We start from the raw sequence: 17724 nt of genomic DNA on the forward strand, positions 1-17724 counted from the left end.
TGGCCGCAAGACTGGAAAAGGTCAGTTTTCATTCCAATCCCAAAGAAGGGCAATGCCAAAGAATATTCAAACCCATACAACTGCACTAATTTCACATGCTAGCAAGGTAATTCTCAAGTACTTCAATCCAGGCCTCAGTAGTGCGTGAACCAAGAACTTTCAGATGTACAAGCTGGATTTTAAAAAGGCAGAGGAACCAGAGATCAAATTGCCAACATTTGTGGGATCACAGTGAAAGCAAACGAATTCCAGAAAAACATGTACTTCTGCTTCACTGACTATGCTAAAGCCTTTGACTGTGTGGATCACAACAAACTGTGGAAAATTCTGAAAGAGATGGGAATCTCTTACCACCAGACCACCTTACTTGCCTCCTGAGAAATCTGTATTCAGGTCAAGAAACAACAGTTAGAACTGGACATGGAGCAACCGACTGGTTCCAAGTTGGGAAAGGAGTACATCAAGGCTGTATATTATCACTCTGCTTATTTAACTTATACGTAGAGTACATTGTGCAAAATGCCAGGCTGGATGAATCACAAGTTGGAATCAACATTGCCAGGAGAAATATGAACAATCTCAGATATGCAGATGATGCCATTCTAATGGCAGAAAGTGAAGAGGAACTAAAGAGTCTCTTGATGAGGGTGAACGAGGAGAGTGAAAAAGCTGGCTTAAAACTCAACATTCAAAAAACTAAGATAATGGCTTCCAGTCTCACCACTTCATGGCAAATAAAAGGGGAAAAAGTGGAAACAGTGACAGATTTTCTTTTCCTGGGCTCCCAAATCACTGCAGATGGTGATTGCAGCCATGAAATTAACAGTCGCTTACTCCTTGGAAGGAAAGCTATGACAAACTGAAAGAGCATATTAAAAAGCAGAGACATCACTTTGCCAGTAAAGGTCCATCTACTCAAAGCTATGGTTTTTCCAGTAGTCATGTATGGATGTGAGAGTTAGACCATAAAAAAGGTTGGGCACAAGAACTGATGCTTTGAACTGCAGTGCTGAAGAAGACTCTTGGGAGTCCCTTGCACAACAAGGAAATCAAACCAGTCAATACTAAAGGAAATCAACCCTGAATAGTCATTGGAAAGACCATTGCTGAAGCTGAAGCTCCAATACTTTGGCCGCCTGATGCGAAGAACCAACTCATTGGAAAAGACTCTGAGGTTGGGAAAGATTGAAGGAAGGAGAAGTGGGCAACAGAAGATAAGATGGTTGGATAGCATCATTAACACCATGGACATGAGTTTGAGCAAACTCCAGGAGATAGTGAAGGACAGGGAAGCCTGGTGTGCTGCAGTCCATTGGGTTGCAAACAGTCGGACATGACTTAGCAGCTGCAACAACAAATCTGTGGTCACCAAGGATGTATTCTGAAGCTCAACATTCATTAATATTCAATAAATATTTATTCATTTTTATTAATAAAGCAATTTCCAGTGAATCCTGAGTGGGGATATAGGAAAACATATTACGTTTTCTTCTTCAATAACAAGATGGAATAATAGGATTTTCATGGTGGCAAAGTTAATAGTAATATTAGACAATTTGGGACTATTATGCTAAGTTGATCCTTCTTTTCTTTCCATATTCCTCTTATGTTAATACCCTGTGTGGCGTAAACTGCTTCTTGTCAATCATCTCCATGCTTTCCTGTCTCTCTGTGAATAAAGTATTCATGTGGTCAATTGGGTTTCCAATTAAACCTTCCTTGCAGCTAAATGTGGCCGTATAACCCAGTTTTAGACAATGAAATGTGAACAGAAGTGAATAATGGCACAAGGAGATGGCGGGATGAATTGAGGAAATAGCCTTGAAATATGTACATTATCATGTGTAAAAGAGATAGCTAGTGGAATGTTGCTATATAATACAGACAGCTCAGCCCAGTGCTCTGTGACAACATAGAAGGGTGAGATGGGGGGAAGTGGGAGGGAGGTTCAAGAGGGAGGGCATATATATATACTTATGGCTGATTTGTGTCATTGTACAGCAGAAACCAAGACTCACTGTAAAGCAAGTATCCTCCTATTTAAAAAAGAAAAGAATGTATTAATATTAATGTTTTCTGAGATGCAAATTCGGCTTCTGAGTTGCAAATATGGTGGCAGGACCTAAATAACCATCCGGGACCTAGATATGGGAAGTGCATGTTAACAATGGCAAAAAAAAGATGAAAGAAGCCAAGTGTGGGTTCCTGATACTGCAGTGCTTACATATAAGCCCTGGACTGTCTTGTAAGAGAAGAATAAAATTCCACCTTTGAAACACCATTGTTATATTTGTATCCTTACTAGAGCAGACAGAACTTGTATCATAATTAATATAGAATTTAGTACCTATAAATAAGGCAGTAACTTGAAAAAAATCGTGATGCCTGACACTAACTTAAAAGGCAGATGTTGGCAGCAAAGACTCAGTGTAGAAGTCTTGCTTGAATGCTCATGACTCCTGTTATGCCATGGCTAACCACTTGGTAAAACTGCTACCTGTTATATCTTGGAAGCAAATCACATGCTTACCAAACCTGTTGTTCAGTCATTAAGTCGTGTATTACAAAAAGCTAATATTTTAAATATGTAAGTAACTTCTACAGTTCAAATAAAAGACCAGATGCCCATTTTCTATGAAAAAAATGGATAAAGAATATAAATAAATAGTTCATAGAAAAACAAATGGCTCTGAGATATAAAGAGTTGACTCATAATAAAAGAAATGCAAAATAAACTAGAATTAGATACATTTTTTTCACCTATAATATTGATGAGGATCAAAAAGTTTGATACTTTTGGCAAAGGGGTAAGGCCTCAAAGACTTTCAAACATTAGAGGACAATTTGTCAATATCTATCAAAATTATAAATTATATGTAAGTTTATAGTGACCCACCAACTCTACTTAGAAGAAATTATTTGACATATGTCCAAAAATGACATAAACTTAGCTTTATTTGTAATAGCAAAAGATTGGAAATGCCATAAATATCTATTACTGGAGCTTTGGTGACTATTTTATTATATATTCATTAAATGCAATGTTAATCAGAAAAAAGTCTTTAAGGTTAAAGAAGAATCTCTAAAATTACACTAAACTTTTTAAAAATTGCAGAAATGTATCCACATATTGGGAATTAGGTAATTAGCTAGGACATAGGTATGAGAAGGAGACCATGTATGCACACCTTTGCACACCATAGTTTTGAGATGTGTACCATGTGAATGTGTTAATTTTTAATTTGAAAAGGGGTAAAATGAAAGATGAGGAAGTGAGGCTACGTAGTATTTAACCCTTTTGAGGGTTTTGGCTGTGTAATAGGAGGCTATGGGTTCAAGAGAGATTTGGTTTCGTTTGGGGCGTGTGTATGTGTGTGTGTGTATGTGTGTGTGTGTGCATTTTATTTCACATGAAATTGGCCATATTCACCTGATTTTTACTAAGAAAAATATCAATTTCATATGGTTCAATCACTAAAAAGATTGGTGATACTAGCACATATATGTTTATACAATGGAGAATTCCAATAGAAAGGAGAGACTGATAGGGATGAGGGGGAAGGATTACCAAAGAAGTGATGTTCTTTAAAAATGGATTGCAGGAGTCTTTGGCAGGAGAGTCACCTTCATTTTTACTGGAGGGAAAGTAGAGGAGACACTTACATTGCATATGAGGGCATTTGAGTATGTTTGGTGGTAGAAAAATCAGAGTTTGTATGTGGTGGACTTAGAAATGTGTGTTGTGAGTTCACCAGCCTAAAGTATGAATGAAAGGGAAATTTTCTGAGATCAGCAGAGGTACCCAGGCACTTGCAACAATAGTGGCTTATATGTATATATTTAAATTGTTTTATAATGTATAGACTTTTCCAGAAAGTATTTAGTATCTAAAAGATGAAATTAACATTTATTCATAGGTAATTTAAAACTTTAAAAAAAAATTTTAACAGGATCTTCAATACTAGCCGATCCTCAAGGATCCAGTGAAAACCTCTTGAAGATGACAGAATGTGGAGAGAGCATTAATTATATTGCTACCAGAGACACAACATGCCTTTCTTTTCTTGTTAGCCTTCTTTTAAAGAATTCTTGCCCAGTACTTCTCACAGGTATTAAAAATATGTAAATATAATTTCAGAGTTAGGAAGAGCTTAATCATTATGTAGTCCAAGCATTTTATTTTACAAGTGGGAAAAAATATGCCTTGAAAAGATTTAGTACCTCTTTCAATATACATTCTTACTAACAGTGTACGAATGCCCATTTCCCCAGGTTTGCAAATTTTTGCTGTTTAGTCTCTAAGTTGTGTTTGACTCTTTGCGACCACATGGACTGTAGTCTGCCAGGTTCCTCTGTCCATGGGATTTCCCAGTCAAGAATATTGGAATGGGTTGCCATTTCCTTCTCCAGGGGATCTTCCCTACCCAGGGATCGAACACACATCTCTTGCATTGCAGGCACATTCTTCATTGCTGAGCCACCAGGGAAACCCTGTTTGCCAATACAGAACATTATAAATCTTTTTCCTCTTTTCATTACCTTCAAGGCAAATTCCAGAAGTAGAACTATTGGATTAATATAAATATGACCTACATAGCCTCTGGGCTAAGGTCCTTAGAGGACCATTGGCATCATTGATTGATTTCCTTCAGTTTAAACAATAACTACATGCAAGTCAAAAATAAAAAGAAACTGCCTGATTAAAAACAAAAGTGTACACATAATTCTTCAGCCCATTGTTAAAATATTTCAACCCTTTACCATTATCAAAGGAGAAATTCAATACAGATTCTGCTCTTTCTTAACATTTATTTCAACCCATTCAGTTATCTTTTCTAAGTTGTGTTGCCTCTCACCAAAGGCAATAGTATCACTTTCCCAGTTCTGTATTCAAAGTATTCAGGCAAAATGAAGCTGGAACTCTCAGATAATCCATACCTTGCCTTCAGTTTGGTCACAGGAAATTCTTAGTTTTACTTAATATTTGGTAAATTATAGAGTCATAATTTTCTGTTCTGTTGCAGTAAATCGCTAGTTATCAAATTTGTCTCCCAGATTGGATTGGCAAAAAATTTTCAGGAAAACTAATTTCATGTAGTAGTTCTGCTGTGCTGTAAGCAAAATGATTTGCCAAGATGTAAATGAACATTAGATAAAAGATAATGATTAACTCCTAATCTTTTCTTTTTTAAAAGATGTAAATAATTCAAATGATTTTGAGAGGTTTACATACTACCTTGTTCACCCATTCTTAACCACATTTTTTTAATGAAAGAGCAAAAATACAGTTTTCATGCAATTCTCAAATATCAAATGTTATTGTTTCATTTTAATATGTTAGCATCTACTCATTTTCTTGTATATAAATCTAGCCTAACATATTTTTTCCCTTAGGAGACTTTGGAGTTGGAAAAACCGCTGCCATTAATCAAATGCTTGAAAAGTTAGAGGGCTCAGGAGCACTTGATGTGAAATATGGATCAATTTTAGGAGAAGTCCTATTATATAATGAAATTAAAAAATCAAGGTTGTATACATTAAACTCTAAATTTGATTTGTCTGGTAAAAACATAGTTTGCCCTAATGTATAAATGTACCTTATTTTAAAGAAGCAAACCTGTTATGTGAAAATACAGAATTATTCAAAAGAGACGTGAGAAGAAAATCTCTACTTTTCCAGAGTATTAACAACTAGATTAATTTCTTTAAGTGAAAATTTCTTACACTTATTTTAAATAAAAAACTAAATTTAAGATCTCAGTTTGTTCTACATAACAATGTACAATTACAAGCTATTTTCCTTCCTGGAAAAATGCAACTAAAACATACAAATACAACGTTGCATATATCTGGGGTTTGTGTTTTTGTCTTTTGCATTAAAAATAAATTTCCTTCTTATCAAACATAAAAAGTATTCTTTACAAAGAACTTTGTCATTCTGTGTGTCTCTTCCTGAGGAAAAAAAGGAATGAAAAAGAAATCTAAATTGTGCAAATAAAGATTGTAAGTGTTTTAAGTTGATTCTGATTCTGTTAAAATACTAGAGAAGCCCAACATTGTTTGAATTGAATAAGAAACTAATTGTGGAGAGATTCATATTGGACGTTCCTCTAATCATGAATCTAATATGTCCAATGACCTCTGTCACATGTATACTTGGATATCTCCTGAACATCTCTACATTAATATAGCCAAAGTGTTACTCTTGATTTCTCTTCCAAATCAGTTCTTCCTCCAGTGTGTCTCACTGCAATAAATGAGACCCAGTTATTCAAGCCTGAAACCTACAAATCATCTTTGAATTCTCCCTTTTCGCCTCACCTGCCCATCCCCAATAACCTGTCTGATTCCTCCCAACCCCTGTATCCCCATTTCCCTCTGCTGCATAGCCAGTCTTCTATTAGTCAAGTCTGTGCTGTCTTCAAAATACATCTGAATTCCTCTGCTTCTTTTTATTCAATGTCACTTTTAGTCCAAGCCACCATCATCTGTTTCTCACACTGATGATTTTGGAATATTAATAGTATCCTTCTACACCTAAATAAGGCCTTAAAAAAGCAGAGAAATAATTTTTGAAGCATTTAATACAATAAGAATCTTTCCTTATCTGAATTATGATAATCAAGAATAATGGAGTCTGAAAAAATTGATTTTATTATATGTTCAGTATTTAAACTGAAGTGACCATAAAGAAAGATAACATTAAAAAAAGAAACCGCTGAAGACAAAACCAAAATAAAGGTGAATGGGCCTTTTGTTGAGTGAGCATAAGGCAAAATGCATTTTATAAAGGGACAAGAGAGTTAACAGCTTACCACCCATAGAAAATATCCTATAGCCTAGCATTTTAACAATTTGTTCAGTTTGTTTTTTAAGAGTAAGCCCATGTTTTGTTAAATTCGAATATCACTTCTAATAGTAACTAATTTTATCTTTCTAAGCGTGAACAGGAAAAAGTTTATAGTTGTTTCCTAGTAGGCAGTAAGAGTAAAATCAGCCAAACCCTGATACTTTCATTATATTTTGTTCAATTGGCTACTATGGTAAATAAGCTAATTTTGAATCCTTAAAACATTTTATTCCGATAGCTTCAAACAGAATATCAGCATCTTGCTTTCTGAAACTCATAAGACAGCAACTGGAGGACTAGGTATGTATTACAGTAGTTTTAAAACCTTCCTATCTCAATCAGATACATGTCATTTCATATACTGTCAAATAGCTCAGAATAAAATTTTCAATTGTTAGTTTAAAATTTAAAATCTGAGAAACATCCTCTATCATCTCAAACTCTTCCACCCTACTCGAAAGCTAGAAAGAATGCTTATGGTAGAGGGGTACTAAAACTGCTTACCAGAAAGCCGGTATCCTGGCTCATCAGTAGAAACAGACTAAGTCTAGAAGTAACTGAAAGCAATATTTGTCTATCCTGCTCTTTAATGCTTTTAGAAATACTGCAGTAGAAAAGTTGTGATTCTATAGCCATTCTCAAATCGAGCTTCAGGAGCCTCAGCCTTAAAAATCTGATTTAGTAGTGTGGGGAGCAACAGCTCTGTTCTGAAGAGGAAAAGATGGGTGGTCCAGAGAGAGCTATAGAATGGGAATGGGAGTCTGGCCCCCAAATTCCTGCCAGAAGAGTTGTTTGGTTTTGTTTTTATCAAAATAATCATCCATCCCAAATAATCCTTCTAGATGATGCTCACTCAAGGAACATGTCCTAATTTCAGTGCCTACATGCTGCTTTTAGAGTTTCGTGTGTAATTTTGTTATAAATATAGTATGTTGGCAATCTAAATATTTTAAAAGCAGAGAAAGTTATATGTGTGCATTGTGCATAAATAAAAAGAGGGTTCTATGAGTTTTCATGGGTTTCCCAGGTGGCTCAGTAGTAAAGAATCCGCCTGCCAATGTAGGAGACGCAGGCTCGATCCCTGGGGCAGGAAGATTCCTTAGAGTGGGAAATGGCAACCCACTCCAGTATTCTTGCCTGAGAAATCTCATGGACAGAGGAACCCGGAAGGCTACAGTCTGTGGGGTTGCAAAGAAACACTCTCAACCACACAAAAGTAAGGAAATACTTGGAAGCATTTTATAGTTGGTATTCCTTCTCTCACTGAAATATCCTCAGAGTATTTCTTGAAAAGGACAATAGTAGAGTAAAATTATGTGATTTTTATATTTTTAATAACTTAGTAAAGCACAAATATTCTGAAACTATCCTAACTTGACCTTTTTCTATATGTGGTGTCATAGATAAGATTACTAAAAAGGCAGAAGATAAAACTGGTGAAAGTTCATTTAAAAATGGTAATAAAGGAATTATAGTCTCTGCAATAAATTTTAACATCAATACGTCAGCTGCCAAAACTAAGGAGATGATTCTTAAGAAGTTAGTAAGAAGATCTCAAGACTCTCTTGGAGCACCAAAAAACAATAGGGTAAAACATCTCCCATACCTGTTGACTAATATGCTTATACTACTCAAGTGATAGTGACTTATTTTAATTAATACTAATATATGGGGAAAGACAAGTGTAACTATACTCCTGAACATTACTAGAAAATTCACTTTATAATGGAAACTTTGGTTTCCAGATCAAGATAACTCCATTTACAACATGAAGAATTGTACTGATTCCGAATTATTAAGGCTTAAAGAAGCTGCTGGAATCTGAATTAAATGTGAGCAGACAAGGCCAGAAAATGCGTTAGATGTCAGTGACCTTTTACTGTATATGTCAGCATATTTTTTTCCAAAAGAAAGGGAGAGAACTTTGTGATATCCACAGCATCAAGGAAAGGGACTAAGAGAATAGCTTGGTAATAACTCGGACAACTCCTACTTTCTTGAAGTGGTACTGGGCGTTGCTTATTTTTATCGTCAGTCTGCTTGGTGCATTACTAACTGTCCACTTGTTGAACCAAACCCTCTGTCACAACTGAAATTTACAATCAGTGGTTCCAGTCATTTCCTAAAATAAGCTGAAGGTCAAAATTCAGGATTGATTAGTAAGAAAATCACATGGGGGCCCTTAAGAACCCCTGAGTTTAGCCCCTGTGCCCATCAATTTCGAGAACTTTCAAGGGTTTGATTCAGATTTCCCTTCCTTAATTTTAATTCCCTTCCTTAATTCCAGATTTAAATAAACTTAATGAGTCTTCACTTAATTGGGTATGTCTTAAGGATTTTGAAAGGAATAATAATTGGTCAACCTAATCACAGAAATGAAAAATGCAAGTAGGCAAAATTTTGGTCAAATTGGTTTACCTATAATTACCCAGTTTGTGATAGAGGGCAAACAGAATATCTTACCCAAAAAAAAGATGATATTGATATGATAGTTACAAATTAAGTAATTAGATAATTCAAAATAAATGGCTGTCTGTATTTTTTAAATCTTTAAATCTTGTTTTACAAAAATAAATGCAATCAAAAGGGGCTAATTCATGAAGAGATAATTAATACAATCAGTACACTTAAATGCATAATAGTTTCAAGGGTAGAAAGTAACATGGTTTAAAAACTGGAAATGTACCTGACTTTTCTGCTGGTTGCCCCTGACAACAGCATTTGCAGCAGAATTTCAAAATTTTAGTTCCAGATAACAATTTTATTCCTAAATCAGGATACATGTTAAATAAATGATGAAATACCTAAAACAGTGCATTGCCAATAGCAGGCATGCAATAGGTAAATGCTGCATGAATAATATCCATGTTCCTGTAGCCGATAGCCTTGATAAGATTACTTTGTCCACCATCAAATACATTTCTAACTATAATTAGATATAATTATTGGAAGTCTATAGAGAATGAGTAGAGTTTCCACTATTTTGAGAGATTAATGTTTTCTAAAGTCATATCTTCAAAATAGAATTTGATCATCTGCTTTTTAATAGAAAACTACACTTCATTACATATAATTTTCTTCTTAGCATATTCTTAGCATAGCATATTTAATATTCCTAATTCATAAATCGAGTTTAATATATTTTTTAAAACCTTTTGTCTTCTTTAAGGTTGTAATTTTTATTGATGATCTGAATATGCCAGAATCAGATATGTATGGAGCACAGCCACCGCTGGAGTTAATCAGACAATTATTAGATATGGGAGGAATTTATGATACTGAAAAAATTGCATGGAAGGTACAGTTTATACTGAGATTTTCTTCATGTTAAATGTTGTTACTTAACAATAAGTTGAATATTTCTAACAATGTTGAGTGAGTTAAGCAAGATATTTAAAAAATCTAGTCAGATAGACATAAAGTCGAGATCTTAATCTAACAATTGTAATTACATCTTGCAATTCAGCACAAGCCTATGGGTTCATAGAAATTCTACTTTTAGTAGGATTAAATCTTAATAAAAATTGCAAGTGTGTCCTATAGGTTTGGTTTCTGAGTAAAAAAAATGCTCACTATTGTTAAACACGTTAATAGTTATTCAAATTTTTCAGTGCCTCAGCAACTATTGCATATAAGAAAAACTAATGAAAATGTGGCTTAAGAAATACATTCTTAATCTCTGTGTAAGACTATTCCACATCTTTATTTTCAAGAACATAAAGGATTTTCAGACCTTACTTACAAGGTCAAAAAAATTCCAAACAGATATTTTTATATAATTATCTTTGCTTCATCGAACTCAATCAGAGGGGTTTAATGTTTTAAAAAGTAAATGAACTTTTCTCCTTATTTGGTTCCTTTGCTGGAAACCCTGGTTTCTAGAACCGACTTTATCATTTCAACTTCCTGGGCCTAGGATCCTGGCTGACATACACTTGTTGGTGAGTGACATCAACTCAGATACCACTCAAACTGTCTAAATCAACCATCAACCCAAGGCAGAGACAATGGAGATGCAGCCCCCCAGGAAGAATCCAGGAGACTGGGATAAAAAGAAGGCAAGAAATGGGTGTGAAATGCACAACCTAAAGAATTTTCTTGAAGTGACATGAAGATAATGGTATTTCTAAGGCTTTGAGCATGAACATATGCAGGAAAAAAAAAAAACTGAAAGTGCCCCATCATGCGTAAACTATATTATTTCGTTATGATTCCAGCTTTACAATGCCATGTTGTAAGATGTCAAAATACTATGTAAGCAGTCAAACTTCTTCTCACCCAGCTAATCCTATCTTCTCTACAGACACATTCACCAGGCCTTTTTCCTCATTTCTCACTTATTACCAGAATCCTTTTCACTAGCCTCAGTAACATGTTCTTTATTTTCTAATGACTGGTTTTTAAGGGGGAAAAAATAGGCTATTTCCAGATGACGTTTAGAAGGCCTCCTAGAAGTAACATGTCTTGGAATTATATTTAGTCTGGATTAATTCTTATATGCAGAGTACATCATGAAAAATGCTGGGCTGTACTCTGGCATTACAGTTTCACAAGCTGGAATCAAGATTGCCTGGAGGAATATGAACAACCTCAGATATGCAGATGATATGACTCTAATGGCAGAAAGTGAAGAGGCACTGAAGAGCCTCTTGATGATGGTGAAAGAAGAGAGTGAAAAATCTGGCTTAAAATTCCACATTCAAAAAAGTAAGATCATGGCAGCTGGCCCCATTACTTCATGGCAGAGATTGGGAAAAAGTGGATGCAGTAACCGATTTTACTTTCTTGGACTCCAAAATCACTGCAGATGGTGACTGAAGCCATGAAATTAAAAGGCACTTGCTCCTTGGAAGAAAAGCTGTGACCAACCTAGACAGCATATTAAAAAACAGAGACATCACTTTGCTGACAAAAGTTTGTATAGTCAAGGCTCTAGTTTTTCCAGTAGTCATGTACATATGTGAGAGTTGGGCTATAAAGAAGGCTGAGCTCTGAAGAACTGACACTTTTGAATTGTGGTGTTGGAGAAGACTCTTGAGAGTCCCTTGGACAGCAAGGAGATCAAACCAGTCAATCCTAAAGGAAATCGGTCCTGAATATTCATTGGTAGGACTGTTGCTAAAGCTCCAATACTTTGGCCACCTGATATGAAGAGCCATCTCATTGGGAAACACCTTGATGTTGGGAAACATCGAGGGCAATAGGAGACAGGGACAACAGAGTGTGAGATGGGTGGATGGCATCATCGACTCAATGGACATGAGTTTAGCAAACTCCAGGATATAGTGAAGGACAGGAAAGCCTGGTGTGCTGTAGTCCATGGGGTTTTAGAGCGTCAGACACCACTTAACAACCAAACAGCAGCAACAACTTCTAAGAAGATAGACTAATACTGTCATTGATAAGGACAGAGTAAAGTGATAAGGTAAGGTGATTAATAGTTAAAGACAAGGTGACATTATACCAAAACCTCATATGATTTACCATTTTTAGCATAGACCACCTTTCTGCTGATTTGAATAGTGCAATGACAGCCCCATTTTCACCACGTAGGGGCAAGAAAACTCCCACACCTGATGTGGAGGAGGAACTGATGATGGTAGCTTGACATCTACTCAAGAATGAGGAAGAATGTGGTCTTTTCCCACTCCCCACTTTTCCCTTGATTGTAAAACTATAGCCTACTAAGTTCTGGGTGAGGCATCCTCCTGCCCACCAGCTTATTAACCTCACAAGCATCCTATTCTAATAAATCACTCTTATCTATCACTTTGCCTCTTGTTAAATTCTTTCTGCACTGAGACATAAAGAACCAGAGCTCCTCAGAGCCCCCAACCTGCCTAAACATTAAAAAGCTTTTGTCCTTTTGGAGCTGGGAAATAGGTATATATGTTTCGCTTTCTATAGATACATTCAGTTACTCTTCCTTTTTACTCTTCCCACAGAATATCCAAGATCTCTCTCTAGTTGCAGCTTGTGTTTTCCCAGTTAGTAGGAGGTATATTAGCCCACGTCTGCTCAAACATTTTTCCATTCTGGTATTGCCTCATCTCCCACAAACTGCCATAAAAACTATTTTCCAGGTAATACATCTAATTTATTTTCTAGTAAAAAAACAAGTTTATTTCTATAGTATAAGGGAAAATATGAGAAATTAAAACACTAATACTAAGAGAAAATTCTCTTAAGGGGATGGATTTTTTTCTCTCTGTATTTTCTGGTTTACTATTATAATTTGTCTCTAAATATCAAAAATGTAAGTTATTGTGCATAAGAAACACAGGTGGGGCATGTTTAATGAATGTTTAAAGCAAATTCCAAGTCTTTTTTCTCATAGATTCTAATCCAATATATCTGAGATGGAGCTCAGCAATCTGCATTGCCAAGAAGTACACTTGGATTTTTGCTAGTATTTGGTTTTTTTTATTTCCTTATAGAATAAAAAATTGAGAGAAGAAATTCTGAAACATCTTATTAGAAAAATGCCTCAATTTGAAGCCTAGTTTGATTAGAAAAATATATCATATGCAAGTTTACTAAATTCTTAAAAACTAATTAAGTCTTTTTCTTTTTTATAACAAAATTTAAAGATTATTTTTTAAAATCTATTTTTCAAAAAGTACTTAGTAATTCTAGGTGATCAATAATCTACACTTCAAAAAACCTTGTATAGAATATATACATATACCAATCTTAACTGAGATGATAGTTCTATCACTTTATATTTCTTCTAGTAACATTTCCTGGGCAACAAGGATATGAAAGAATTTTCAGTATACTGGTATTATACACACAGGTGGAGCATCAGTTGTCCCCAGAGAACACATAACACAGGCCTCTAAATCTTTCACCAAACTAGGATCAATTGAAATTTTCCTCAGTTCTCAACATCCAGAATGTCTTTGTACTAGTCTGGCATCTGTTTAAAATGAATTCTGATTACTAACATTTTAAACAAAATTGATCTTCCATTATAGCATGTACATCTCCTTTCTAGTAGGGATTAACTAAAAATAGTCTGTTCTTAAAAGTTTTGGCAAACTAAATTATAAAATTTCTCTTTAAAGGTTCATTTGGGAATGTATTTCTCTATCAATAATTTCGTACCAGAAGTTCAGAAAACTAAGGATCAAATAATATCTTGCTGTCTAGCTGTATACTATCAAGTATGTCAGACTATGTTACCAACTCCAATGAAATGTCACTACATGTTTAATCTTCGAGATATATTTAAGGTTTGTTTTAAAATTTCATTCTCTAACTTAAGTTTAAAATTCAACTTGAGAAAATGCAATTTTACTGAACTGACTTTCCATTTCCCTACTCACTGATACTGTCAACACTTAATTGTTAGAAGGGGAAAAACAGAGCAATTCAAGTTGATTAGGTTTGCTTTAGCAGCTTATCCTATAAGCCGGTTAAAAAGAATCATTAAAGTAATTCCATGCAGAGAATTCAATGATGAAACCTCTAAGACTGTTAAAAAGTAAAGCCAATCTACTGACACCAGGTTGTGGTGAATGAAAGTTCAGTGTTTGTTATAAGGCACCATACAAGAAATCTGAGACAACTAGTGCTCAAGCAGCTCCAACTCCCCAGAGGGTTTCAGCCACGGACTTTTAAGGACCAAGTGAGGGAGGGAGTAATGGGGTCTATGATCAGCTCGTGTGCAATGCTCTCATTGGCTGACGGTGAGGTAACCAGGCCAGGTCACAGGGGTTAGCCTTATCGATCCTTAGGCTCCAGTAGGTCTGGGGCCTATGTTCTCCCGGTCATCAGTAGTAAATTATTCAGTTTGGTGGGGGTTTTAGCATCTTCATAAAAATTCAAGAATTGCGCATCTAGGTACTTCAAAGAGGAGCTAAAGCCGAGAATATGAGGGAGGGGTCTGTCCCCAAGAGGGGATGTACTGGGTAAGATTCTCATCAGGGAAAGAAGTGACGAGGCTATAACATACGTTTTGGTTTTGCTTTATTTCTGAGAGTTTATTGCAGCTCTCAGACAAATGAAAACATGCATGCATTTCATAAACATGCTGAATTTTCACAAGCCTTGCTTTTACACCAGAGAATGTTGCCAACGGTGCTGATTTAGTCCATTTTCTGAATTAAAATGTTAAAAAAAAAAAAATCTTCTTTTGGTTTGTTTTTTATCTCCTTGCTATGGGACTTTAGCCCAAAATAGTACATGTATATGAAATGGGTTATAAATTTTTTAACCCAAATTACAATCTTAGAACATTAAGAAGCATCACTTATCTCCAGCAATCCTGTGAGGAGTTTTTGAGCCCTCTCCTTATAAGGGTGATGCTATACAAGTTTTCTCTGATTTATAACTTGTCCATCTTATCAGAAGTTCAGGTTATCACTTGTAGGAATTGACAATCCTTGCCTGGGATTATTGCTCTATTTTTATGGAAACATAAACCTGCAAAAAAAAAAACGAAAAAACAATGAGGCTTTACTTTGCAATCTACCTGATACTGGTTTTTCAATTGTTGTTTTTAAATCCCTAATAGCTTCTTCAAGGTTTGCTGCAAGCTGACAAGTTTGTTGTTAACTCCAAAGAGCTGGCTGCTCTGTTCTTTGTTCATGAAGCCACCCGAGTGTTTCATGATCGCTTACTTGAACAAGCTGAACAGGTGCTTTTCTATCAGATTCTTTCAAAAGAACTCGAGAATTATTTTCAGGTAAAATTATTTAAAAAATTTTTGTAAATGGTGTCTTGAGCAAAAATACTGTTTTATAAACATCATCAGACATTTCTATGATGTTAACTAAAAACTTTATTAACAATTCCAATTTTTACTTGCAAATGTCTAAATAATTATAGATTTGGAACAATTGAAATGATAAGGTCTTGATGCCTTTACTCATGTATTTGGCCTGTTGAGAGCCTTGAAATTGCTCATTTTCCTCCAGGACTGGCAGACGTGAACACTTTGACCCCTCATCCCTCTCCAGCCCTTTGAATTTTAGTTTGTGCTTGCTTCTCCAGTCCAGGTCACAAAGGAAAGTGCTTCAGTAACTGATTCACTAACAGTTGTAACTAAATGAAGTGGTGAGCTCAACTCCCTTACGCTACCTCTCTGCTAACTCCTCTCAATTCCTTTCCAAGGATGATGTATACAATCATTTGCCTACACACATATTTTTTTCCTTTTATCTTTTGGCCATGCCATGTGGCATGTAGGATCTTAGTTCCCCAACCAGAGATTTAACCTGCACTCCCTAGATTGCCAGCATGGAGTCTTAACCGCTGGACCACCAAGGAAGTCCCCTTATATATTTTTTAGATAAATCACAAATTCAGAAATCTTTAAAAAAATTTTTTTCTCAAAGCTTATTAAACTGGGTATTTAAGACCTGTGCCTTCTATTGCATGTAAATTATGAAAAGTAGATAATAAATATAAAGTAATAACAAAAAATGAGGAACTAAAACTTCTTAGCACTACCATTTAAAAAAAATTTTTTTTTGTAGACACTCATCATTACTTTTCTTTAATCCAAGTTTTCTGCTCCTCAGCCTAGACCCTTCTTGGTATCATCATTCATGTTAATCCATAACACTTCTGCCCTCCAATTTTTTAAACATCCGGTAAAATAATCTTTTCACAAAGTAGCTATCTCCACATCCACCAACAGCTCCATCTACTTACCCAGAATTTCTCAGGGCTCTACCAGTGTGCAGTTCTTCTTCTTGTCCCTCTTTGGGGCTACTCTTTGGTGATGCTTCACACTCATCTTACTCCTACTTTCCTTCACACAGGCAGTAGAATCTCCAGTCCTTTCTTTTCTCACTTTCGTTCCCTAACAACCTGAGAAGCAATTGAATACAAGGGTTACAAACACAGGCTCTGCCCAAGTTCAAAGCCCAACCTTTCCATTTATGAGCTATGAAACCTTTAGCAAGTGACCCCTCTGTGTCTCGGTTTCCTCATCTCTAATGAAAAGGTAGTAACTGTACCTACTTCATAGGACTGTGGTGAGAATTAATGGCACTAACTTGTGTAAAGTGTTTACAACGGTTTCTGACACATGATAAGTGCTCAGTAAATGTAAGCTATCATTGTATTAAAAATGACCAGATCTTATATCTACTGTTCAAAGACAGGCTGGTGGTTTGGCAGAAAGAGCCTGAATGCTAGAGTTAGACCTTGGCTTGACTTCTAAATCTGTCTCATATTACTCTGAGTACTTCATTCTCAGCATGAAAAACCATTTGCAAAACCATTTCCAGTCCTCCTTCACTGCATTCTGTGAACTACCCTGCTGCCCCACCCTGGTGTTTCCTACCTCAGTACTGATATTATCAGTCAAGCCTCCATCCATGTCAGAAATTTGAGCCCCTCACCTCATACTTTGGCCAGTGCAGAATGGTCTCTGTTGTCTCTTCCTTTATTCATATAGGTCCCTTCCCTTGGCTCACTTTTGACCATCCTTCAAGATTCAGCTCATGCTTCCTCTTCTGGTGGTCTTCTCTAGCCTAAATCACATTCTTTCCAGGTTAAATGTCTTTGCATTGTCATAGGACTATGGGGTTTTCTATCTGTAGAACTAATTAGAATGTAATTGCCTGTCTCTTTCTCTAACCGATGAGTTCCATGAGAACAAAATCGTTGATTTTTATCCCCACCTAAATCTCCAGAGTTTAACATCCTCCCTTACTCCTACCTGGTACTTGACAAATACATCTGGGATGAATGAATAGATACAGGAATGAATGAAGGGATGCAGAGACTTTGCTAAAATAACCATCTAAAGAAAGCTTATTTCTGTCCATGGAGAAGATCCTAAATTCTTGCCTTATACATTCCAACTGCAATTTAGTTTTAAGACTTTGCTAGACCAAAGAATAGGTGTAGAGGCAGTA

General features: G+C 35.7%; 1 protein-coding gene across 1 annotated transcript in view; it reads left to right on the forward strand.

Moving 5' to 3' along the window:
• DNAH14 (dynein axonemal heavy chain 14) overlaps positions 1 to 17724 on the forward strand; it is a 398948-nt gene that overhangs the window by 255175 nt on the left and 126049 nt on the right. The window contains exons 45-52 of the mRNA XM_061159766.1: positions 3951 to 4109; positions 5395 to 5530; positions 7089 to 7150; positions 8254 to 8438; positions 10020 to 10148; positions 12796 to 12933; positions 13918 to 14085; positions 15369 to 15539. Of these exons, the coding sequence (XP_061015749.1) occupies positions 3951 to 4109; positions 5395 to 5530; positions 7089 to 7150; positions 8254 to 8438; positions 10020 to 10148; positions 12796 to 12933; positions 13918 to 14085; positions 15369 to 15539 (1148 nt within the window). The remainder of the gene's footprint in view (positions 1 to 3950; positions 4110 to 5394; positions 5531 to 7088; positions 7151 to 8253; positions 8439 to 10019; positions 10149 to 12795; positions 12934 to 13917; positions 14086 to 15368; positions 15540 to 17724) is intronic.

The sequence above is a fragment of the Dama dama genome, chromosome 14 (genome assembly GCF_033118175.1).
Source record: "Dama dama isolate Ldn47 chromosome 14, ASM3311817v1, whole genome shotgun sequence".
In the NCBI taxonomy this organism is placed as follows: domain Eukaryota; kingdom Metazoa; phylum Chordata; class Mammalia; order Artiodactyla; family Cervidae; genus Dama; species Dama dama.